The 26433-nt window shown below is 40.7% G+C and overlaps 1 protein-coding gene across 6 annotated transcripts in view; it reads left to right on the top strand.

Moving 5' to 3' along the window:
• The window catches only part of zmp:0000000755 (phosphofurin acidic cluster sorting protein 2), a 55480-nt gene that overhangs the window by 5744 nt on the left and 23303 nt on the right, over positions 1 to 26433 (top strand). For 5 of the 6 annotated variants that reach the window (XM_054797899.1, XM_054797895.1, XM_054797896.1 and 2 more), the window contains exons 2-6: positions 13160 to 13247; positions 19620 to 19709; positions 22538 to 22663; positions 25086 to 25248; positions 25871 to 25962. In XM_054797899.1, coding sequence (XP_054653874.1) covers positions 13160 to 13247; positions 19620 to 19709; positions 22538 to 22663; positions 25086 to 25248; positions 25871 to 25962 — 559 coding nt within the window. Of the gene's footprint in view, positions 1 to 12654; positions 12704 to 13159; positions 13248 to 19619; positions 19710 to 22537; positions 22664 to 25085; positions 25249 to 25870; positions 25963 to 26433 lie in introns of those variants that run through there. The other variant, XM_054797900.1, reaches the window with a different exon arrangement.

Below are 26433 nucleotides of genomic sequence, written 5' to 3'. Positions count from 1 at the left end.
TTTTCATTTATCCTTTTTATTGTCATTTGTATGCATTTAGAATTGTTTTATGCATGTAAAACTATAATTGTATAGCAATAAAAATGCGTTTTGTGTTAACATTTTTGGGAGTCACCCACTGATGACATCATAGACAGGCAACGCGGCTGTTGTGTTCCTGTTTCCATGTAGTGGTAAGCTAATAGCGTGCTAACTAGGATGTTTTGTGATAGGAAATACATTAAGAACACAGTAGAACTCATGCAGTATATTAATAACACGACAAGAGGCGTATATTGTAAAAATGTAAAATTGTGTAAAATTAATTTTGGATGTTAACTGAAAAACTTGCCAACCACTAACCGAGGTTACACTATACAGCAGACAGAAAATGCAAACCGCACAGAGATGCATACACGGGGAGTCGAACCCGCAATTTTTCTGACTGTGAAGCCATCAGCATTTGTCCACCATGCGGTCTTCTAGCCCTATTTGTTATATTTTATCAAATGGTGGTCTGGTGTTTGACAAACAAGTCAAACACGAGAATTCAGGTTCACATGATGTTATATCAGTTACAAAAATATGTAAGTCAGTTTTAGAGTATCTGCGTAATTTACCCAGTATTTGTTATTGAATTGGATCCCATGTAAGAGGATAGAACATAGACAATCATGTGCATGTAGCATGTGTGTTGTCAGGGTACATTTGTACTGATAGAGGCTGTTCATGTATTGTGTTGGGAGTTAAAAGACATTGTAATACCAGATGTATTTGTTTCTTTCAAGCAAACCTTTATATCGACACACTATTAAAGAGTGCTATCTATGAGATGAGAGCTTTAGAGCTTCCACTGTATGAATTATCTTATTTTGCACATTCACCACCCTTGCATCTCAAGCCTTTGGGCATTGTCCTCTTAGTATGGCATTGCTGCAGTAATCTGATTTCATAACAGGAAGAGAAGCGATAGTAATCAAATGGTGCACACAGACAACTGACAGTGGTAATCCACTGCTTCCTGAATCATAAACACCCCCATAAGCCATCCCTAGTGCCCTTTTAGAATGGTGATACAGACACAAATGGCAGCCGTATAAAAATAATGCGGATCACATCACTTTATTGGGATCATTCAATTTTGTTGAGTGAGGAATATCTTCTCGGCCTTTGAATGTTTGGGAATATAGTGGAACCTCTACTATCAAAACGTAATATGTTGCTGGTTTGGATTCTAAAATATTGTTTTCCTTAAGAAAAAAGCCAAACAAAAAGTAAAACATGGCTGACGGTAAACCCGAGATTTGCTGAGGACTTGCAAAGGATGCTGACATTTTTGCACGACACCATGCGTGATTCACTTTAGAAGTCCTATTGCATTTGGCAGTCGTGACTGTTCCTCCTTGTCTAACTTTACCCTCAAAATCCTGAAATGGACTTCAGTTTAGTGCCTTCATAGTGTTCACACACGTCTCCAAGGGTGGACCCATCAGCACCTTTATGCTTCCCCTTTTCATGCTTACTCCCAGTGAAATGTGTCAAAATTGACGTGGTTTCCTTGCTCTGCCTTCCTGGAGAAGGAGGAATTTCCTCGGGGAGCGTTTCACATTCCTGGCAACTTGAGTATTGCTGTGATGGCTCGCTTCGCTCCGCCCCCACCAGCCCCTTTTTGCCACCACCCCCTTTTGCGTTCCATTGTTGACCAACAACCTGCACCGTAGGAGGTACAGCAGGATTGGACCTGTACATTGCCTCCTCTTATAAAAACATTGCTCATTTTGCCCAGAGCTTGTGAACAGGCCCTCTCGCTTGTATTCATGAAAGAAAAAAGTCTCCCCCCCATCCGTGCCTAGACCTAAGAATAAGATGAAGTACAGTTTTTTTGTGTGGGAGGATAATGGGGTCTTTGCAAACAAACTTCTATTCAATTTAGTGAGGCAAGGCAGCAGTCCTCTGATACAGGGCAGTTTTTGTCTCTCGTCTTTAAACTCTTATACGATACGCTGTTTTGTTCTTGCTCTACATAGGTCCCACCTCTCCCATGCAGGCATTTCCTGAGTTGGATGTGCCAGTAACAACACATGGAGTATTATTTCAGATAAAGCACTGTGGTGTGGATGAATGAAAGCACTTGACAGACCAGCTGAAAACAAGCGGTATCGTTGTGACAGTAGAGGTGTTTTGGAATCTACCAGAATCAGCTGTATAAAACCAATACTTTGCTTGCACACAGGCTAAATGAACAGCTGTTGTAGTTATAACTAAGCCTGTCACGATAATTGATAAATCGATTAATCGAACGAAAAAAAAAAGTTGACAATTGTGCCACCTCGATAAATTGACATGTGCGTGTATTCCTGTTTGTTTCCGTCGTCTCTCTGTTCCACACGGGCTGGATGACAAGAGGGTTCATTCTGCATGTGTGTGTGCGCGCGCGCATTGGTTCTATAGCGGAATGAACGGAGAGAGTGAGCCCTCCTTTCATTCAGCCTCTTTGTCCCCCAGTACGTGGAGGCGGGGCTCCCAGAGAGTGGATACACAGAGTGCTAGCAGTTAGCAAGCAAACGCTAATATGAATGAAGGCACAAAAGCCATGGTCTCTAAGCCGAATGCCACAGAGCCTTCGGCCGGACAGTCAACACTTACTGTGGTGTCGCAAAGTAAATATAAAACGAAACAGCGCAAAATGGTGCATTTTACTCTGCCACAACAGATATGTGGTCCAGCTCAAATATGACCCCCTACATTAGTTTAACAAAACACTTTGTAACTGCATGTATGTGTGTGTGGTTTTTATTGGAGATTTTTTTTTTTCTTAACAGAGACGGTCTATTTTGTATTGTTTTGGGTTTGTGTGATTTTTATTTAAGTGCAATTTTTGCTAAAAGAGACTGAGAATCCATTTTATTTTCATTGAGGTTTTTTTTTGTCTTTTTTGTTTGTTTAATTTATTTAAAAGCTCTTGACATTCCAATTACAATGACCTCAAGAAATGTTGTCAATAATATCAATTATCGCCAATAATTTGTAGAACAATTATCGTCCAGCAAAAAATGTTATTGTGACAGGCTTAGTTATAACCCTACTATGATTCACCACACCTGCATTGCATAATTTTGATCATGTGTACTGCTTTGCTAGGTTTGGCTGTAATCATCTGTTCTGCTCCAGGGTTTGGAATGAGAGCCTTGTTTTGGAACATTGGGATGGATTTTGACCAAATATGTGTGAAAATCTACAAATCTGCAGGAGAATTAGGTCTTGGCTGAGGGCTGTTGGCTAACGCCGCATCACATGACTGATTTGTAGATATGCTTTCATGTAGTTCAGTTTATCACAGCATTGAATGCTGGAACAGCGAAGATGATGCTTCCCTCCGAGCTGAAAAAACATTTTCTCTGAAAACATACGGTGTCTCATGATGGCCAACATTTTAATTAGTACTCATTCATTTTCTGCAGTTTATCCTATACAGGGTGATGTGTGAGCTGGAGCCTATCCCAGCTGACTTGCCCTGATGTGTGAGAGGCAGGGTGCATTCTAGATTTGTCGCCAGTCAATCAAAGGGCACAAGTAGACAAACAACCAGTATTAGTTAAATTGATCAGTATTAGTTAAATGTGATGTTCTTGTCCTCCTGCTAGCTACGCTGACGTTCTCCTCAGCTTTGGGATCAACATTTGCAATAAGAGTGATTGTTGAACTTTTAGATGCAATTCACCTCCAGAACTTTCCGCCAGTTCCCTTCAACACGCCTCCCACATGTACCGGAGTCGCGGTATAGAAGTCATATGTATAAGTTTTGCTTTTGCATCTCACAGCAACCGTGGTGCGTGCAAGGACGACTGAACTGAAGTGTGAAATCTTCACTCTTGTTGAGAAAACATTATCAGTCAGGCATAAAGACATAGACGTGTAAAAATTGTGGGCTTTTTGTAACATTGGTACATGAAGGCTGTACATTTTAGCAGGTAGTTATAAATTATTGCCGAGTTAGGGTGAAGGAAATGTTTTCTGTGGAAAAAAATGGCATATATTTGGATATAATCCAACAAGAAAGGGGAAAAAAGCAAGAAAAAATTGTGTCAACTTTCAAACTGTCATGGTCACACTTTACAATAAGGTACACAAAAATACAGTAGTTACCGAGGAACTAATGAAGGACTAATGAGGAACTAATGAGTAGTGGTTAGGGTTAGGTAGGTTCGTTCCTCATTAACTACTGTAATTTTGTGTTACCAACAGCACTGATGTTATGGCCTGCCCACTTGTCTAATCCCAGATTAAGGAGTCTGAACTGTCTGTTTCTGTTTATATGCCATTGCATAATAAGGCCACGAACGTCGTTCTTCTACGTTGTCATGTTTTATTTTCTAACACTGTCACATTGCACATTGTTTGTGGTGCTGTGTTAGACATTTCTGCTTCAGTTACCGATAATATGACGGGTTTACTTTGAAATGAATTGGCTGATTTGATTAGCATCTACGACACTAGTAAGAAATGCTAGAGATACATACTATAGATAGATAAATGTTATTAATCTCTGAGAAGGGGAAAAAACACCCATACAAATGGAGCCTTAGTTTGTCTAATACTGTGACCTTTCTGGGGCTTTCACCTGCTTTCTTCCATCACAGTAATGTGATACAGGTTTATTGAATGACACTTGTGTGTTTTTTATTATTTGTCTTACCCTTCTTTGGGAGACGGTTAATATGTCCCGTTTTGTGGCACAGTAATCTGTAGTTCAACCTGAGGTTAACTCCTTAACCCACAAATCCTGCTTTGCTGTGCAAAATCCTGTGGTCAAATATGTGACTTCCACCTCCGATTTGGACTGTAAACATGCTTTGCCTGCTCATGTCTTGCATGGTGACGACAAACATAGGGCTGCTGACTTCATCAGTCGCTGCTCAGGGTTGAACAAAAGAGTTGTTTAGCCCTGCAAAAAGAGAAACAAAGGATGACAACCACATACTGAGTTCCTGGTAAAATGTGTCAGATCACTGAGTTGTGAACGCAGCATGGCTTGTTAAAGCGGTCATCAGACATGGCTGAAGAGTTGACACTGAAACACAAGTCATCTGCTTAACCTGTGCAGTAAGCACCGCTCATCTGACTCCTTTGTGGAATGTGGTGACCGAGTATAACTGTGACTTTGATGGTTCTGTTTGTCAGTGTTCGTGTCGATGTTTTTTACCCGAGTATTTTTTCTTTAAGAAGGAAAAAAATAGTTGAATCATAGGTGTTTGGTTGGTGATAATTGTTGTTAATCTCCCAAGGAAATAGATTTCCTTAAAAACAACTATATTTGAAAAAACATGGGTATATTCTGACACAGTAGTTGATGTCAATCAATAGAACATCTCTCGTATAGATTTACTGTCCCTGCTGCCACTTTTTTACACTCAGTAGGAAATGTACTAAATCTGATTTACAGTGAAAAACTCTTAAAATGGGTTGGCATCCGCACAAGAGTATCCAGGCTATTTTTTTCCAAATGGATGTTTTTCAGAAAGCAAAAGCTTAAATCACCAAACGGAAATAAAACCTATCCCTAATGCCCAACCCTATTGAGAATTACATCAAATGTGCTTGTAATCCTGTCAAAGTCTGACTGTACCACAGCTCCAGGGAGATTCTTGACTTATTATGACAACTTCTTTCCTCTTGCCATCTCGGAAATCACCCGTTTATCTTTTCCCCAATCTTTTTTTTATTTTTTTTATTTACACAACTTTTCCCTCCAGGTGGTTTCATACCTGAGTTATGACACCTCGCCTGCCTCACTGTTGCACACAATTAATCTCTTGCTGCCTGTTTGTCTCCACCAGCTGGCCACGCACAGCTCAAACCCAGTGAAAGATGAAAGCATGGCAACTGTATCTTCCCCAGTGTATTACGCTCATCCCATGCTTGTTCATGAAAGAACAATAATAGACAATTCAAGCAATAAGAACTGCTGTAATCCCTTACTAAATAATGCTTTGTATTTTTATAGTTTAATACTTGAAGTTCTAATTCCAAATTCCAAATTCCAAATTCTATTCACTTTCCATCAGTGTTTAAGGTTGCAATGGAGAATATTTGAGTTGTGCCATAGCCGTGGTCTGTGTCGAGGCGACAAATTAGCTTAGAATGGAAAAAACAGCACCTCTGCTGGTTGCAGCCAAGTAGTACACTCAATTTTCAGTTTCACAGAAACATTAGAATTCTCGGTAATTACTGAATCCACTAATTGTTATTATTATACTACAGATTGACCGGTAAATTTAGAGCTTTGCCTTCCAGCTTCGCTCTCTCTTCACCACAATGGTCCGGTAGAGCGACTGCCTTACTGCAGACGTTGCGCCAATCCGCCGGTCGACCTCACGTTGTGAACAGGACCGGAAGACCTCCTCCACCTGGGGCATGACCTCACTCCCAAACCTAAAGGGTGCAATCCACCCTTTTCTGACTCAGATTTGGAGGTGCTGAGTCTCATCCCAGAAGCACCACACTCAGCTGCAAACCGCAACAGTACATGGTTGGCATTGCCAGCAGTAAGTCGAGCCTGTGCCCGTTGAATGTTATGTTCATAATTTTTATGGACAGAATTTCTAGGCACACCCAAAGCGTCAAGGGGGTCCAGTTTGTGGGCCTTAGGATCTCGTCTCTTCCATTTGCATCCTCATCGGGTTTATGGGAATGAAATCCCAAACAGCATATGGCCATCTGGGACAGAGGACCAGATATTGGGGGCTAAAATGCCTTTTACATGCAAACCTAAGTACATGCTAAGCTCTTAGAGAGCATGCTACTGTTTGAACTTGTCAAAACCAATATATTCAGTCTGGGTTGCTGTTCATTGTAAAAATAGGGAATGCCATTGGAATTGCTGTTTTTGAACTTTTTTTTATCCATGCTAATTTGTAGCATTTCGTCCCATTTTTAACTGCTATAAAAGGGGAATCAAACTTTTCAAATGTCTGCTTGCAATTTCCAATGGTTTTCATTGTACCTGGAATTGTATGACTTAAGAACAAATAGTATAGCAGGAAAAATGTATTATCTTATCTAAGCAAATCTCCACAGACTCTTAGACTTTCCTCTGTTTTTCTTGTAGAAGAATAAAATATTCAGAATTGTCTTTCAGACCAGCACACCCTTTATTCAGGGCTAAATCATACAACTTGACATGAACATGTAAAAGTGAACAAAGTACTATAGCTTTCCTCCACATACTTTTCTCAAAATAATATGACGACATTTGATTCCCACAAAAACTATGAACAATAGTACATTAAAAGTTTTCTTCTCCAGCTTTGCACACTACACGGCATACCAACTACTCAGTCTTTTTTCATCCATCCCTCTTTTAAATCACTCTCTCCATCCTCCATTTCCCCCTGTTTTGTGCCTCTGACAATTGGCGTGCAGTGATGCAAGGGCATGGAACTGGCAAAACATCAAGCAGAGTGCTGACCAGGGGAAAATAAATAGAAAAGTGTGTTTTTGTTTAGGCAGCTAAGTCGTTTGTTCAGTTTAGGGGTTTCATTTCCGTCTTTTTTTATGTTGTGCATGTGGATTTTTTTTTCTCCGTCGTGCAAGGTTTTGCCATAGGCAGACTAGCTGGTAGTCTCTTTGTAGTCTCTTCAACTTAACATGACTTCTATCTCCATACTACTTGAGATGCTGCTATCACTTAAGTGGTCCAAAAATAGTGTAGCATTAGTAGCCGCAGGAACTTTAAAGCATTAGCTACATCTTACAAGGATACGCAGAATATGCACTGTTGGTTGAATGATGCTGTAATGTATTTCTCTGTAATCAAATATTGCATATTATTCTACTATGGACGGTGTAATCAATTAAAATCTTGATCGTGCTAGTCTGATAGAGACTTTGCCACAATTGTTTTTATATTCATGTCAGTGCTGGAATTAATAAATCTTGTGTCACAATATTTTTACTAACATATTAGTCTGAATCTAAGACAACTCTTAATGAGACAAAAAAACAAAAAAAAACCCCATCATTTTTTACTAATCATATTTTTTTTGCGGCTCGACAATTGTTTGATAACTTAGCTTCATTGTCAAATAAAGTGAGTATAATAACCCCTCTTCTGTTGTTGACTAACTTGCTCAACATTTGAGCCACATTTTTCAGAAAGGTCTCGCTGTGGCGTGTGCGTGCGTGTGTGTGTGTGTGTGTGTATCAGGAAGAAAAGCTCTGATTCCCTTTGGGGGAAAAAGAATAGGCACGACCTGCTGGTTTGTGTGGATAAATCTCTAGACCACGACTATTAGACTACTTTTTCAGACTGTTTTCTAGGCAAAAATACCATTTTATATTCCAGGCAATACAATATTTATTGTTATGCCCAACCCACTTCATTTCAATCTTTGAACGGTTTTATAAAAAAAATGGGGCACACGTGTGACATGCTGATTTTCGAGCCCTACACTGGCCGCAGAGGCTCTTTGTCATGTCAAACAAACTCTACTGGTGCTGATGTTTTTTTCAGGTTGCAAGACAAACCTACGCACTTCATACCTCTTCGTACGTCGTCTTTACAGCCAATGTGTGTCTTTCGTACGTTTTGCAGGTGTCAGGTTTGGGCAAAATGTCGATTTTTTTTTTGTACGTCACACTTGTGGACTCCCATGTGCGTCGTGCGCCACATGTGCACCCCACATACCTAATGAGTGCGGCCAAAGCACGTTCAGATGTTTTGTACGTCCTCCATGCTTGTCGTAATCATACTCCACCATGGTCACCACAACTATGTTCTCCACGAACAAAAAAAAAATCTGCAGCCATCTGGGGACCGCCAAAAAATTGTACGTCCGGTTGTGACCTAGGCTTTATGGAAATACGAAGTCATTAAGGGACTTGCATATGAATTGTTTGCCTGATAGAATTTATTAGGTTTCCTTTTCCATTGTTGCTTTAGCAGCATTTTCCGTTCAAAGCAAAACATGCATAACGATCCCCTGGATTTATTTTATGAAGTGTTAATATTGTATGGGACACGGAATAGTAAACATTTTCAATGGTTAAGCAGTTGAAGTCTGCTTTATTGCTGCAGTGAAGATCAAATATTTTGCCATATAACCCTCCATCACAGACCTCTTATCAAAAACAAATATTTGGCCAACAGCTGCTGAAATGAATTGCCAGATAAGACTGACCATCTCCTGAGCACACAGGGACTGCAGCGGCAGCACTCAGTTCCTTTTTCCAATGAACATCCCGTGACTATACTGTATTTTTAAAGTCTTGATGAAAATTCATTTCTGTACCAATGTACCTAGCTAAGAGCAAACATTTGACGAAATCAAGCATGCCTGTAGAACTACTCAAATGTAAACTTTTTTGTTTAGAAATATAAATAATAATGATCAAAGAAACATATAGTACAAACAGTTAATCAGTCCAGCACAAACGACAGAGCAAAAATGATTGTCCACATTTAATTCTACTGTCGTAATCCAAACGGAGAATGGTGTAATTGTTTGGCTTCATTGTAGAATCCACAAGGATTAAATGATGGTAATGATACCGTGGATGACATGAACACACTAATGGGCTTAGATAGAGCAGCACTGCTCTGTGCTGCTGTCAGCTATACCATATAGACTAAAGCTTTTAGCTGACAGCGTGAGTGCTCAGACACCCATTTGGCACCATCATAGTGCTCATTTTGACAGGATGAAATGGGCCAACACCATGCATTTTATCACAGTTTTTGATGGTCAAAGTAAATAAATACAAATTAAATTTTTATGGATGGTTGGAACTGCATTTGAGTAAAAGAGACCTGGTCCAGTGTCACTCGTCATAGTACTTGTACATGTAATCACATCTGATGAAGTTTTATTCATCCATTAGAGGTACTGAAAGGCTGCAGATTAGTATCGGCCATGCAGTGGACTGGAATAAATTTGTCCAAACCTAAATGCTCACTCGTGCTAATGGGTCACCCTCATTTGCATGCAACCACCAGCAGTCCCCCAATTATTGGGACATATAATCCACCTTGTACCTACTTTAGTCTTTTGTAAATTGATGACAACAGTTGTTTTAATATGATTGTTTTGTTAAAGTAAATACTATAGAAAGCATCTTTGCAAATTATAATGTCAAATAATGGCTTGATATGTACTGTTAAATTTAATATCAATACAGAACAACCCTTCCAGTGGTCAAAAAGATAAAAGGTTACTATCTTACACATACAGTATATACTATGATTAACGCTGTACTATAATTTATGTATACAATGATCAAAAATGTCACTGCTTCATAACCTTGCTTGGGATGATGACTAACCTCAGTATATAAAAGTGATGACCCAATAAGAAGAGCTTGGCAGAGACTGATGCGAGCTGAAAAGGGGTTTTCCCCCCATGGGCTCTTATCAAGTGGCAAACAGAATGTATATCAGTTATCTTTACTTCCCACCGCCTGTTCATAGAAATATTGAACGGCAGCTGCGTGCTTAGATCCCCCGCCCACCTAGTCTTCCCAAAGTATTGATACAACTGTGTTGTTTTGTTTATTTTTGTGGCCAGCACAGGCCCTCGATAGTATCATGGTATTAAACCCACAATAATGCAGAATGAATGCATGTTTTAGGCTATTTTGTAAGATTAAATACTGAAAGGGTCGATATAAAAAAAAATATGATGTGAGTGAATTATCAGTATATAGAGAAGGGGTAGGAGTAAATAAGATGATAGTTGATAATGGATGGCCCTTAGTATAATTTATTAAGCATGTCTGAAACAAATACCATATCATGTGTTGATCCTACCCCTGTTTGTGGCCTCTTTTTATATAGGTTGGAAATAATCGTTTAAAAGTGTGCCTGGAATTAGTATCGCTCGTTGAAGCAGAAGTCAACAATGCCAGCATGCCAGTAGACTTAGGTGTAGGGATGTCCCATAATCGATACCGATATCGGTTGGCTTATATCAGCATAAAAATGATATATCGATTTACATTGGTATTGTTTTTTGATTTTACCTTTAATGATATTGGCGTGCAAGTGATGATGTCGTGCTCCACATGCAACAGCAAACTTGCTAGCTCAGTATTTCCACGGTCTGGAATTTCCAAGTTTTGCCTTTGCGTTGTGATGATGCAATTTGCAATGATTGCTAAGTAAGCAAGGCGTCTTCCTTTAATACTTCTATTCTAATATCACGCCTCGGTAAGAATCACTTGGACTCACATGCAGCATTCATGCAGCAAAATAATGTAACTGAGAGTTTTAATAAGATGTCCGCAGACTTTGTGCAAGCTCAACACGACGAGAGGACGGCGGCCATGATGCGTGGGAAGCACTTTTTAATGGCACGCAGCTTTGTCTCACCGTCACACGACACAACCATGGGCATTTTCTGTGTGGAGTTTGCGTGTTCTCCCCGTGCGTGCGTGGGTTTTCTCCGGGTACTCCGGTTTCCTCCCACATTCCAAAAACATGCATGTTAGGTTAATTGACGACTCTAAATTGTCCATAGGTGTAAATGTGAGTGTGAATGGTTGTTTGTCTATATGTGCCCTGCGATTGGCTGGTGACCAGTCCAGGGTGTACCCCGCCTGTTGCCAGAAGTCAGCTGGGATAGGCTCCAGCATACCCCTGCAACCCTAATGAGGAGAAGCGGCATAGAAAATGGATGGATGGATGGATTTGTGAAGTGTTTTGAAAATGTTGCCATTGCTGTGTGAACATATCCTTGAACTATCACAGTAGCTCGATTCGCATCATGTTTTGTTTTTTCCCCCCGCACAAGCAATGTAACATTCCTGGCATGAAGCGCTATTTAAATGCAGCGATTAGTGATTTTGTGCAACACCAGGTCTGTCACTGCAGTCACTTGTTTGGGTGGCAAAGTGAACTGGCACTGGGTTGGAGCGCAGAGACTTAGTGGCACCAGGCCTGTCCAGATGGCTGCGACTTACACTTTCAACACAACACAGTGGCAGGCAGGAGTGGAGATAACACGTCTAATGATAATAAAAAAGAGAGAGAGTGGTTCCTGATGTGACCCATTCAACGCCTGCCGCATTTGTAATTACATTCCAGTCTGAGAGGGAGAGAGAGAGCTATGAAGAGAGAGATGATTGTGAACCATCAGTCCTGTTTGCGCCCCACACACACACGCACACACACACACACACACACACACATAGAGCTGTCTGGCTGGTGACTCATCCTTACCATCAGGCAAGTCCCATTCAAGCTTTATCTACACAGTTTTACATTTCGTTACTCCAATCGCTGACATGATAAATAAATATGACACCTGTCCAAAAAAGTGGACGGCGTGTTTCAGGTGTCAGACAACATGAAACAATGTAGAAATAATGCATTTACAACTGAGATTTACATGTTGAATACTTATATTTTTCTTTTCTTGTGGTTGTAAATGCAGCTCTGAGGTGAGAGTGAAGTAACAGGATGTGCAGAGTCACACGTTCATCTTCTTCACACTCACACACAGTTTCTCCATGCACCACCCGCAACGTCGTCTCTTGCTCTATAATTTTCCCTGCGCCTTTCTGAATCACACTTGCCTAGCAGGGAGTTTGAGAGTGAAATCACTGAGTGTTGCAGAGCGTCTCCCGAGGATAGTGGGTGTCTGCAGAGCCAGTTGTTTGCTTTGTCTTCTTCGCCTTTGACTGCGGTTCAGACTGATCACAATTTCATGCAACAGGGCTGATGGGAAAAGTAGGTCAAGAGGAAGTTTTGCTAACCTGGCATGAGAGTTGTTGACTTTTGCTGGAGAGGCAAGGATTGAAGTGAAGAATGATTTGACGCTGCTTGTATGCATTTGTTCAGTATTTAGGCACCTCACCGATGCCAGAAAATAACAACTGTCTAAAATATTTACAAGCCTGTTACGACAAGTGAGTGCAGTCTTTGTGCTATATTTGTGCTATATTTGAGCATAAATTGGCCCATTCCTTTTTTTAATCACTATTGTACAGCATCTGCTGTCTGTCAAACTGCTTTTTGATGACACAAATAGCAGTTGAATGGTTTGAATATTCAGCTCAGTTTCTTTCTTTAATCACCGATCTTTGAATCTGCGCCATTTTTAGTTATACCTGCAGGCCTATGAAAGCCGCAAGTGAAATTTGTCCTTTCATATTTTGAACTTTTCTCTTTCTCTCCCTCTCACAGGCTCTGCAGCCTCACTCTGAAAAAGCTTGTCGTGCTCAAAGAACTAGATAAAGAACTGAACTCGCTGTCTATTGCTGTCAAAATACAGGTGAGTGGTGTAATTGTGTCTTGCTTTTCGAGTCCTTGCTGCTGCTGCACACTGTTTAACATAATCGCCAGCCTAGTTGACGATAAGACATACTGCTAATCCCGCCAATTGATAAAAAGCCTTCTTAACTGCTCAGGAAGCTCCGGCACGTCACATCCACTCACATGCTTTTAATGGCAGACTAGCATTACCACTCTAAGCAGGTGCATTAGCACCCTAAGACGGATTTAGAATCTTACATTCATGACTATGGGTGTGTAGACTCATCGCAGTGTTGTCACATTTAGATTTAGGGCTGATAATAACTTCCAAGTAAAACGCAAAAAATCCTTAGTGCACATGCAAACAACATAAAACAAGGATTGTGTTTTTCTTATTTTTAAATGTCACTACTAAATTAGGGATGCACCGATCCACATTTTTTCACTTCCGATCCGATCTCGATATCTGAATTTGGATATCTGCCGATACAGATACAATTGCTATACCAGAGCTCTGTTTGCTGTAATATGCAACCATGCCAAAAGAATATCGGCAACAGCATCAGCGAATGTAGCGCGCAGCCTGACGCGTTCATGGTTTCTCAGACCGTCGGCCAACACAAAACGCTTAACATCGCCCGTACCTTTCGGGTCGCTACATTATCATTATTGTTCATTTTATACTGTATGAGGCTGTAATAAACCCCTCTGTATAGCAAGTATCATATTGTAGCGACCCGGATGTTTTGCATTGTGTTAAAAGTTTGTATTGTTCGACTGTTTGGTGTGGCCGTGAATGCGTCAGGCGGAGTGCTCGTGTATGTGTCTGCGTGTGTGAGTCTGTGTGTGAGTGAGGAGGACGACTGCAGTGCATTGGTGGAGACAGCTATGTTTGCTGATACTCTTTTGGCTACGGTTGCTGGCAACATTAAGGGAAAACTGCACTTTTGAATGTTTTTTTGCTCATCGTCTACAATCTTTATGTGAAACCCCAAAAACCCCTCCAAAAAACGCCAGCAATTATTATTTACATAACTGAGCTGTATGTAAACCAAGCTACAGCGACATTGTTATTGTAGCAGAAGAAATATTTTTCTGGCATAGTTGTGCAGCGCCTCACACCACTACCGAGCACTGTTCAAAACAATGTGATAGGACACCAATCTGTACTGACGAGGAAACGAGAACAAGCAAATGAACAACTATGATTAGATGTGCTATGTGCTCCACGTATCACAATCAATATCATGGTGACTTACTCGATGGACAGTTGTTCGTCTGGTCCAGCTGGTCTGGGGTGTCTTTTCCAGCTTATTTTGAGTAGGTGGAACAAAAGTTTCTATCACTGCAGGGTTTGTCAGGGCTAACAATTCTTTGTTTGTTGTGATGCAATCTCATGGAGCTATGTCCTCCTCGCCATACACACGAAGCCTTTCCATCCATGGTAACACTGTATGTGACACTGCATTTCTATCGGTATGGCTTGACAAGCTCCACATTTACACCACCAAGTCATGCCAGTGTAATGATTTGCCCCACATCTGCTACCTTTTGGAGTTTCACTCTCTTCTTGCGGGCTCAGCTTCTAAAACCTGTAGCTCAGCCTCTGTATATTCACACGTAAAAAGATAAAGTTCTCCGCCATGATTAGTAGTAGTAAACAGACACGCGCCTGACATGTCGCTGTTGTTGACGGAAGTAGTGCTAGATGTGATATCAATATCGTTGTTGGAGGTTTTTTTAGAGGGCTTTATAGTCGAAATAGGTGTGTCCCATGACGTACATTGTTAGCTCCCTCATGCTAACTGTTTTTCTCAACTTTAGAATGCACAGTTTCACATTTTGATTGTCGATGATGGGCAAAATAAAAAAAAAAAGTCCAGTTTTAAAAGCACAGATGTGGCTCATGTATTGGAAATGTACAGTATATGAAATTTCCGATATGTGAAATACGCTGGTATATATGGTATCTAATATGGTATACAAAACGATGCAGATACTGGTTCGGACCAGCCCCATCCCTATACTAAATGTAACCACTTTATAACAATGACAATATACAGTAGATGAGTGATTAAATATGATAAGAAGGTATGATGTCTTTTATCATAAAGACTAGCGTTACTACTATCTAAAAATATTTGTATGCTGTGTCTTCATAAGTCAAAATATCCTGCAAAGCAAAAGCTTAAATTAATGCATTGTACATTCCATTACTTTCATCATTTTATATGAATTTATACAAAGTTGGCTCAAAAATTCTGCTGCACATTTCACGTACATGTATTTTTGTCTTGGTTTGCCACTGCAGCCTCTCATATCTGATGTTTGGTCTTTGTAGCCTGCTTTGCAGTGTATTGAGGTGGAAGATTGGATGACATTTAAACCACATGATGTCTTTGTTTTATTTTAAGCACTTGACTGCATTAATATGGCATACGGGAGTGATATTACATTTCTGTCAGAGATAACAAATTCTTTTAACCCAGGAAGCCAGGACTGTATACTACAATGGATGAATAGCCATACATCTGATGCTGAGATTTTATGTATGCACAGGTCATGGTTTTACTGGAAACAGGTCCACATTTCATGTGTTTATTACATATTCTATCTCAAGAATGGTGCATCTTTAGGTGCACCCAAATCGCTTCACAATGAAGTTAACCCATTATCCAGTCACTCCTCAGCCACACACTGCTGGTGGTTAACTACATCTGTAGTCACAGCTGCCCTGGTGTAGTCTAACGCCTCTCCGACCACCACCAAACATTCATTCGCATTCACTGGCACTGAAGGACTCAAAGTTGGATTTGACAAACTGTATCTTTAGATTTGTCCTAACCAAATATCATGACATCACTACTATTACTACTATTAATAAAAGGTTTAAAAAAATAGTGACGGCTCAAATAGTACAAACCGTGGCTCCAAGGTGTTTACTAGCTGACAAAAGGTGTCTTCAACAATGGTAGAGGGCTGGTTATCTAGCGCCATTATTTCCATGATGAAATCACAAATCGCTTTAACCCTTGGGTTGTCTTTGGCAAACTTTCTGCACTTTTCAAACGCTGCAGTGATAGGAACAAGCCCCAGGTGTCGTAGTGATGCTGATGTTTCAGATGGCTGGTAAGGTTTGATGTGTGCAAGCATGACGTTTTTCCCCCCCTCATCGCGCAATGTTTGCAGAGTATTGGCAGCATTTGGCGAAACAGTGAGAAGTCCCACACGATCGACGCCATGCTTCTTTACAAGTAAGCTCAGGGGATGTTGCGACAGGCCGTTTGCAGCACGTCACAGAAAAGGAGCACTTGATTTGCTCACGGAAAACCAAAGTATGGGTCATCTTGCCTCTTTTTACCAGTTATCAGACCTATTTTTTTAATGTTATCGGATTTATCTGTATGATGTCATAATTCCTCATATCCACCTGATGATTATCGGTCCGATAATTATCGTGCACCCCTAGTGTGTCAAGTCGATATAATATAGGTGACCAAAAGCACTGCTGGTTTATCATTGGATGAGCAGATTCGCCTTTGCTGCATCACTGTAAAATTTGATCATGCATGGGTGGGAACAACCAAAGTAAATACATGCTAACGTTAGCTTACTTTGTTGTTGCAGTACTCCATGGTCTCCACTTTGCAGCAGTGGCCTGTTGTGTTCCAGCCCCTCTAATGAAATATGTCTCCTTTCCATGGCCAACAGTGTCATGCCGTGAAGTGAATAACCATTATTGTTATTTTGTCTTGTTCCGACTGATACGTCAGACGTTGCAAGTTTTTGTAATAATATTTTGAATTGGGAAAACCAAGCCAAGCTGAACTGAGCTGAGTGTGCATTGTAGTGTGAAAGTGCCATTGGTGCTCTGTCTCTCACCTTGGAAACTGCTGGGTCACTGCAAGTAGCTCAGGTCCCCTTGCAAAGACTTCAGATACTTTTTATTTACTGTACATCCATCTATCAAAGCCATCTATCACAACCTGCCTATGCCTTTGTCCTAGCAGATTAAACATTTCAGACTTGGAAGTTACTTGGGAGAGAGTGTGGTTACGTAGAAGGCCCATACAAAGACCAATACAGATACTTTTTATATACATTAGATTGTAAAGCCATTTATCACATCACCACCCATCTTTGTCCAAGCAAATTAAACATTTAATCAGACTTAGAAGATGCAGTAAATTAAGGCAAGCGTGTTGTCCCTTTAGAAATGTGGAGTTTGACTGAGAAAGGGTTGTTACATTCCACCATTTGGCACAGAAAGACAAAAAGGCTTGTTGCAGAGCAGAAGGGCGAGGGAGAAGAGAGGGCAAGTGGGGGGGGGGCGATGAGGACATTGAGCACAAGCTTTTCTTTCCAAGGCTGTGTATTGTAAATGCACGTCAGGCAGTTCGAAAGTGCTCAGCTTTTGTGCCTTGATTCATTGTACCAGCTTCGGAGCATGAGAAAAGCGCACATACAAGGCTTCTTTTGTGAAGCACTAGTGACAAGGTCAGACTGTGATTTTCCCGTCTTTTTGTACTTTTTTTATATATTAGAAAGGTGCTGCAGCAGCCACTGGTTAGACTGTGACTGTATGTCCTTCTCAACAACATTATAGTGGATACATGTAACAACAAGCTCACAGTGTTGCAGCCAAGATGACAAGTTTTAACAAGAGTGAATATTCTGTCAACTTTTGGGTATGCAGATTTTTCATAATGCGACATTACATTCATTATTCACTGTCAGGATGCTTGTGGGTAATAGGCGGATTATAGGCTGGTGTTGTCTGCAAACAACAAAAACTTTGTTGATTTGGACCCCTCTGTTTTTTCACACACACCAATCTAAGGCAAAGGACTTAATCGGTGACACAGTCTGTATGTTTACAACAGTCAGATTCCCGAAATTGTTTGGTTTCTCCAGTTTTTACACTTCAACGGGAAGTCCCTGTTTACATGCACTATCTCTATATCAGTGATGGGCCAAATGATGAATGCCTCCAATATGCTAGCTGGCGACTGTGGTCCTTTCAGCTCGTTTAGCTATGTGTGTAGTGGCAGTAAATGCTACATGCCAGTAGTGATGGGGAAACTAATTTCCTTTTACTGACTCGGGTACCTACGAGTGACTCACTGAAGTAAATCACGTTATGTAGTAGAATTATATCGGAAAAAAAAAGCAAAATAAACCTCTCTAAAACTAAATGCAAAAAACTAACTCCTCTTCAAAATAAAACCTGTTTCCAAATCAGCATTCAGGAAACAAGCCCACGCAGTTGTTGAGTTTTTAATGATTCATAAAGGAAAAACATTTATCAAACGATCGGCAGCCGAACAGTAGATGCGTAACTCTCCGGTCTTTGTCGAGCACCCGTGATGCTGGTTTCCAATCGCATAATCCATGTATAGTAATCGGATCATTAAAAAGTCGAACACAGTCTCATGAAGGTGTTTACATGGTTTAAACCATATTCATGCAAGAGTGAATGGTTGTTCTTATGTGTCAGTCCTGTGATTGACTGATGACTTGCTTAAGGGTGTACATAACCGCTTTTCAGTTGTTAGCAGGGACACTCTTGCGTGGGATACATGATATACTGTATGTATGAAATATATAAAGCGGAAAAAGGTTAAAATTCATGCCAGAAGTAGAGCTATGTAAACATTTTAAAGCAGCATATTTCAAATAACACTGGAAAAGAAACATCTATCCTTTAGAAGACATTTTGCTATATTTAATATAGAATGTAATGATGCAGGAACTTACTGGAATTGGATCAGTAGAGAGGAAGAACAGGCCAATAAAACAGATTCTGTGTCTCAGTGACTTCAGTTGTCAACAGCTGCAGAGGCGGTGTGCGTAATTGCAACATTTCCCAGAGAGGTCATCCGTACAATCACACATTTACAAACACATTTTTTACAAAGACAAACACGTTTGCTCTAGGACACTCCGAGACCATGACTTTCAGGAAAAATGGAAGTCAGCATCTTTTCCTTCATGGGATTACATTATTACTAAACGCATTACTAAACTGCGGTGATGGAAGTTGTTTTTGTTTTGTTTAAAAAAAAAAAAAGACATCCATTGAGGAAATCGGTTGTTGGAAATATTTTTTGAAAATTGCTATTTGTATGTGTCAAAAACAACGAATCCGGGCCCCTTCAGAGAAAGGACTGTTTGTACTAGATGGCCACAAGGTGTGACTCTGCATAAATGTGTGAAACAGGTTGATGCTAAAATAAGGCTTGCTCACATGGAGCCTGTACTGTGGATGGTAGTTCTTTGGGAAACATAAGATGGAGGAATTGGAGGAGGTTCAGCTTTATTTGTGGTGAGCTGCCACAAATAAATGAATGTATGGGAAACACTGAATTAATACTTTGACTTTACTTTCCAGGGTTCGAAACGTCTGCTGAGATCTAATGAGTATGTCCTACCTCCCAGTGGACTAATGGAGACCGATCTGGAACTCACATTCTCACTACAGGCAAGCACTCTATCATTGTGCTGTGAATTCTCACACTGACATGGCAGTTACTTGACATCTATGATTGGTGTGACGCTTGTAGCCACTCTGGTACCCTGGTTTGGAACTTTGTGTTAAGCCCATGATGTTTGTACATGTGTGTTTACAGTACAGATATATAGTGGGTGACTTGAATAATGCACAGTATTTGGTAATGAAATGAACTGAAGAAACTCAAGCCGCAGACTGAAAGTTTGTCGGCCCAGCAATAATGACCTTTCCCATCTTGATTAGGAGAAGGAAAAAAAGTAATTTGGGTTTTTATCTACCTGAGTGTGCCTTCCTATTAGCGTAGTCACTTCATCATCTAATGACAGAGTTTATTAATCATTCTGGCTCCAAATTAATTCTCTGAAATAGTCAAATAAGTCCTCTCATGCATGAATCCATGGTTCACATCAGGGCTTAATTAAGTTCCTGCTTAGCAGTCTGAGACTGCTCAGAAAGCTCCAAAAATGTCACAGACAGGTGACATATGTAGGGAAAAACCTGGATAACTAAGCTGCAGATGCAATTATAGGATTCACATGCTATTGCCTACATAGCTGAACATCCTTGGAAGCTGTATGTGCTTGGGTAGAACGTAAACGGTTTTCAACACCATCGGTAGAATTCCAGAAACCTGAAGTATCCAGGTCGTGATATACTGACGCTATTGGTCTCACATTTATTATTAGTGTTCAACTGGGTTTAGAAATACACTGTGTGCACAATTGTTAGGCAAGTCAGTATTTTGACCATATTCTCATTTCTATGCATATTTTACTTGAATGCCTATTGGGTTTAAGCATACCAGGTGATGCGCATGTGTGGACTGAAGGAGGGTGTGGCCTTAGGAGGTTAACACCCTTTATTAGGGTGCACAATTATTAGGCAGCTTCTTTTCCTCTGGTAAAATAACAGACTCTGAAAAGTGAAGAACTGTAAAACATCTTTCATAGGAATACAGCACTCTTGAAATTGCAGAAATTGCCAAGATATATGGACATGGCCACAGAACCATTAAATGTTTTGATGCAAGTGCACAAAAGGGTCGCAAGAAAGGTGTTGAGAGAAAAACATGCAAATTAACTGTCTAATATTTGAGAAAAATCAAACGTGAAGCTCCCAGGAACCCATTATCCTCCAGTGCTGTCATATTCCACAACTGTAAGCTACCTGGAGTGTCCAGAAGTGCAGTACGTGGTGTTCAATACTAGTAAGGGCTGGAATTATTCAAAGATGAGCTTGTTGGGCCTTTTCAGGTTGAAGATGGACTCAAACTCAACTCCCAAAGCTACTGCCACTTTTTTCACACAGTGGTACAGGAAAATGTGTGCATCTTTCAAGAAGACCATGATTTCTATGCAGGACAATGTTCCATCTCATGCATCCAAGTACTCCACTGCTTGGCAAGCTAGTAAAGGTCTTAAAAATAATTACATGACCTCCTTGCTCACCTGACCTAAACCCTATCGAGTACTTGTGGGCCCTTAAACCAGTGGTTGGCAAACTGCGGCCTGGTTCAAAGCGTCTTAATTTCCAAATTTCTTCTTTTTAAACCTTTTAACATGGAAAGTGTAGCCAGCAACATGACTTGCAGTGCTATTGTGGCACGCTTGGGTCGCCGAAATAGTCAGATGCAATCTGTAGTTTGTACAAAAAAGCCATCCAAACAACACAACACGTCAACACGTACGACACACAAAGTAACCTACCTACTGAACCATGTGGGCATACAAACAAATATCTATGTGCAATACCCATGCCAAATAAACACCCATATATTCCCGCCGCAAGGCATGCTGGGTAGCTTGTGGTACTCTTTCTCCCAACATTTTGCCTTGTGCCTTGTGGGGGTCGTCAGAGAAGTAAACAAGGAGGAGTTCACATCCTCTTGATATCTGATGTTTTATCATTCATAGTTCATATCATTGTTGCACCTGGACTACCCAGCATGCCTTGCGGGCATTTGGAACTATGTTATGTTTAGCGCTCAGTTGTTGATTTCTGTGATGCGTTAACTTGGTGTGGATGTGTTGTGTTTCGTTGCACCGTGAGCAAGTATGTCGTTCTGTTTGATGCCACCTACGTATAAACGGACGGCCCCTCCGCCAAATTTTTTTAACCCAATGTGGCCCGCGAGTCAAAAGGTTTGCACGCCCCTGCCTTAAACGTAAGATTTACAGTGAAGAAAAAAGGTACACCTCACCGAACAGTGTCTGGAAGGCTTTGGTTGCTGCTGCACAAAAAGTTGCTGGTCAAATGATCAAGAAACCGACAGACATGGATGGAAGGTGTTTCTGTGTTATTGAAAAGAAGGGTGGCTATATTGGTCACTGATTTATTTTTGGAAATGTCAGAAATATTTATTTGTAAAGTTTGTATTGTTTATCATTCTGACTTTAAAAAGAAAAAGAAAATAAAGTAGTGAGATGGGAATATTTTTGTTTTTCTGTGAGTTAATTCTGCACACTAATAGTAGCCTAATAATTGTGCACACAGCGATATTCTCAACAAAAGCCAAAACCTCAATTTCACTTCCTTAAATATTCAAGTTTGACGTTTATTAACATTTTGGATTGACCAAGAGCACTGTTATTGTTAAATAATAAAACTAATAATCAGTCATGCAAATTGCCTAATAAGTGCACACAGTGTAAGATGATTCATGTCATTTTCAGACCAGACAGCACATGTCTTTGGGAAGTGTTTTTTCCCCACACTTCAACATGCAATCACTTGAAATGCTCAATGTGGATCTTAAAACTGATAAAAATGTAATATAATTTGCTTTGTTTTATTTACAGTACCCCCATTTTTTGAAGAGGGATGCCAACAGATTACAAATTATGCTGCAGAGGAGGAAACGCTACAAGAATCGAACCATCCTGGGTTACAAGACTTTGGCTGTGGGGGTTATCAATATGGCTGAGGTACTGTCTGCTACACAAGATGTAGTTTCACAAGACAAATCCCTCAACTACGTTCTCTGACAGCGATTGACAGGAATTCATCGCCATGTACCATTGTTTTCTTGCCAAGGAGAAGCCCTGCCTTGTCACGCTTCATTTTTAGATGATTCATGCTCCTCACACACTGCTGTATGAGATTATGGGCCATCTGGAGCTGGCTATGAATGTTTTTTTTCTGAAATAGCTGCTTTGGACCATGTTATGTATAAATAACGGACCGAGAGCTGGTGTAATGCCCAGTGTAGATGTTTGTTTAATGGGAACTGGGATTTGTTGAAGTTGCTTTTGTCCTCGGTTCAAGTCATTCGGGGTTAAAAATCTTGCCAGCGTGGACTAATGTTTCGTTACATAGTACACGGGCAAAGCGCAAAGTGTGCTCTCAGCTGGATATGCGGTTTTATCAGGCAAAGCAGCATTTTCTTTTTGTATAAATGCCTGTTGTTGAAGTGAAACCATATGCTGTTTGTGTCTCACTTACATCTCTTAAGTAAGCTGATGAGTTTTAGGAATGAACAGTGGGTGAATGTATTTAAAATATGTAAAATACTTTTTGCTAGCGGATCTTGGCGAGGGAGAGAAAATGCAATTAAAGCAACTCTTAAATTTAAGGTGGCACTGATGCGTTTCGAAATGCAACATCTGATGGTTTTAGCTGTAGCTTAGATGTAGGAATTAACATTAACAACTCTAAACAAGACTAATGCATTGCCGCAGTTTAAAATGTCACTCAGCTATTGCACTACATCCTGCAGGCTTGTATGACTAAGACTAAATTGCTGATGATTGCATCCTCTTTTTGTATTATTACTGGTTATTCCAGTATGTTGTCATCTTTTTTGGTCTCCTCTGCTGATGCTGAATTTGCGTGAAAGCTGCTTCTTTGTGTCCCACAGCGGCGTTTAATATTCCATCTGAAAACCAAAGGCATACGTTTTTTGGGCTTTTTTATTCGTTTCTCAGCGGGTTTGCAGATTTTTCTTAGTATCTAAACATTGACAGATGACGCCAGCCTTTATAAACTATGGACATGTTCAGACTTTCCAATGGCCAGATTTAGATGTTACTTTGGCGTTTTCACTGTCACTGGGCTAGTATCATACGCTTTTTGACTTCAATGGCTGTTGGGCTGTTTCACAGACATGACATGCTTAATAATGGAATTAAATGAATTAATCTCAACAATTACATTTGAGAAATATAAAAAGCAGTTTCAAAAGGAGTGATGTGGACCATCCAGGAGCTACAACTATTCTGATGAGGCGATGGGCAGAGTTGGCCTTTTATAAGCAGCAAACTGGAAGTTAATACAGTCGATGTAATTTAGCCATTTTCATTCGTTACTCATACTTAAGCCGTCCATTGTTCCCTAACCGGGGCTCGATGAAGACGCTACTTATACTTAAGCAGACATTTTTAGACGTATTTAGACATCACTCATCCATGGCCAAAAAATGAATTTGCCACTATATGGCATTGTCTGATGTAAGTGAAGCAAGTGAAATTAAACGGCAATATGGGACAGACACTTTACATCATGGTCATGTGGGCCATTGTGTCCCGTAGCTTTTTTTTTTTTTTTTTTTTTACTAGCACGCAGCATATTCTGTAACTACAGTTGGTGATCTCAATTTTCTTTTGATTATTTTTTTCTTTGTGTGGAGCACAGTGGAAAAAGTTAGGACACCTGTAAGGTAAATGGTACAGGTACGCTTTTACAGTGTCACCACATTCACTTTCTGACAACACAGCATCCGGAGCAACTAAGGTTTCAGTATCTTGCTTGGATACTTGAACAGGGCACAACCCACAACCTCGAGTTTGAAAAATGACCACTCTACGGCCCCCCCGCCAGTGTTGGAGGGAAATGATCCCCCTCCCTGTATAGCAATCCGTCAAGTGAAATATTACAATGACTTCCCAGATAGTGCTTTGAATGAAAGCAACACACCTGCGTGACACAGTTGGACTGCATGATACAAGCAAATTGGCTTTGGTCTGTTAAACAGTCGAGATAGAAAGAAATCAGCTCTGTGGCAATGAAGATTAATTTAGTGTCAGCTTGGTGCAAAGCAATGTAATGGAGGCCCGCTCTCATGCATCAGTGTTTTGTCTCTGTGTAGATAGAGATAACATTGTTTCATCCTCCTGCTCTGTTGAAACGGCAATATTTCTTCTGTTCGGCTTCAGCATGTCTCTGCTGAGTGACTGATCCTTGCAGAAATTGCAGGAGACATGCTTCTATCTCAGATAAAGAGGACTTGATATTGAGACAGATGAGCGGAGCGTTTCCTTATTGTTTAGGATATTGTGGAGAACCTTGCTTGAGAAAAATTAATTAAAATTGGCAAGTCTATTTTTACCTTATGATAATGTCTTTGTTCAGGTGATGCAACACCCGACAGACGGAGGCCAGATTCTGGGTCTCCATAGCAACGTGAAGGAAGCGCCAGTACGTGTGGCGGAGATCAGCGTGTACTCTCTTTCCAGCCAGCCCATAGACCACGAGGACGGCAGTGGTCAAGCTGGTCGAAAGACTAAAACCTCAGGTGGGCAACGTCATCCACCGCACATGCTAATCCTGACTGACATTTCAGCTTTTCTCATTCCTCCTGCCACATGGCTCCCATTTCCCAACTGAAGGCGGAGTGAAGTCTTATAATGGCTCTTCAACCGATGTCCAAGAATATGGTTGCAATGTTGATGTCTGAGTTGAACAGATGTCGGGCCTATTACCTTACACTGCTCTAATTCTGGACAGCGGGGGGAAATATTTGGCCCCGCTTGGGCTCCACGCCTCCATCCTGCTATGCTGGTCCCTCACAGTCCTGGTTGCTACTAAGGGGGTCACTCAAACATAACAGATGAACTCATGTACCAAGTATTAAGCCTGTGTCATTGTGAAGAAAAGAAAGTACACCGTGCTCCTCTTTGCAGTGATCCTTCATAATATCCATCACATTTTGCAGTGTGAGACAGAAAAACCTGTCACTGGAAAGAATAGAGAAAAATTTAAAAGAAAATCTCAGGTCTTACTGGTTGTTTTACCCAGTAAAATCTTCTGAGGATGGAGTAAGGCCAATGTTGCTTTGGTCACTTTGGAGAGTGGTCAAATAGGTTAAACACCATATTGCTAGACATGTAATCTAATATTTCTGTTGTTTGGTTTAGACCGCTCACCAGATATGGACAACTATTCAGAGGAGGACGATGACAGTTACTCATCTGAGCAAGAAGCCAGTGATGATGCAGCTCATGGCCAGGTGAGGGTCAAAAATAAATACAAAACTACAAGTCTTTTTGAGAATAGGTATGGACATTTAAAAAATATTTGATTGACTGTGGGGAACATAATTGTATTTATTTATGTATTCAATCTTTTAATGGGACAGGAGAATCTCTGTCTGAACTCCCGTTTCCATGCCTGCACAATAAAGAGCACAATATAGGAGTTACCAGGAATACCAGAAGTCTTATGGATGTAGCTCACCTTCCCATAGCTGATATCCAGGGCCAGCCCTCCCTGCAGACACGTGCTGTGCATGCGGCCCCGCAGTCCATGGGGACCCCCATATTGCGTTCAAGCAAATGGGCAAAGGATGCACATCGCATCAAAAAAAGAGACAAGTAATCAGACCCAGCGCTCGCTGCCACAATTGATTGACAGCATGCAGCAATGGCAGAATTCACCTGTTCACCACCTGTCCCCGGTGGTGTAATGGTACAGCTGCTGC

This window comes from Dunckerocampus dactyliophorus, chromosome 14 (assembly GCF_027744805.1).
Source record: "Dunckerocampus dactyliophorus isolate RoL2022-P2 chromosome 14, RoL_Ddac_1.1, whole genome shotgun sequence".
Classification (NCBI taxonomy): Eukaryota; Metazoa; Chordata; class Actinopteri; order Syngnathiformes; family Syngnathidae; genus Dunckerocampus; species Dunckerocampus dactyliophorus.
The sequence above is the reverse complement of the archived record's forward strand: the minus strand, read 5'-3'. Positions and strand labels throughout refer to the sequence as shown.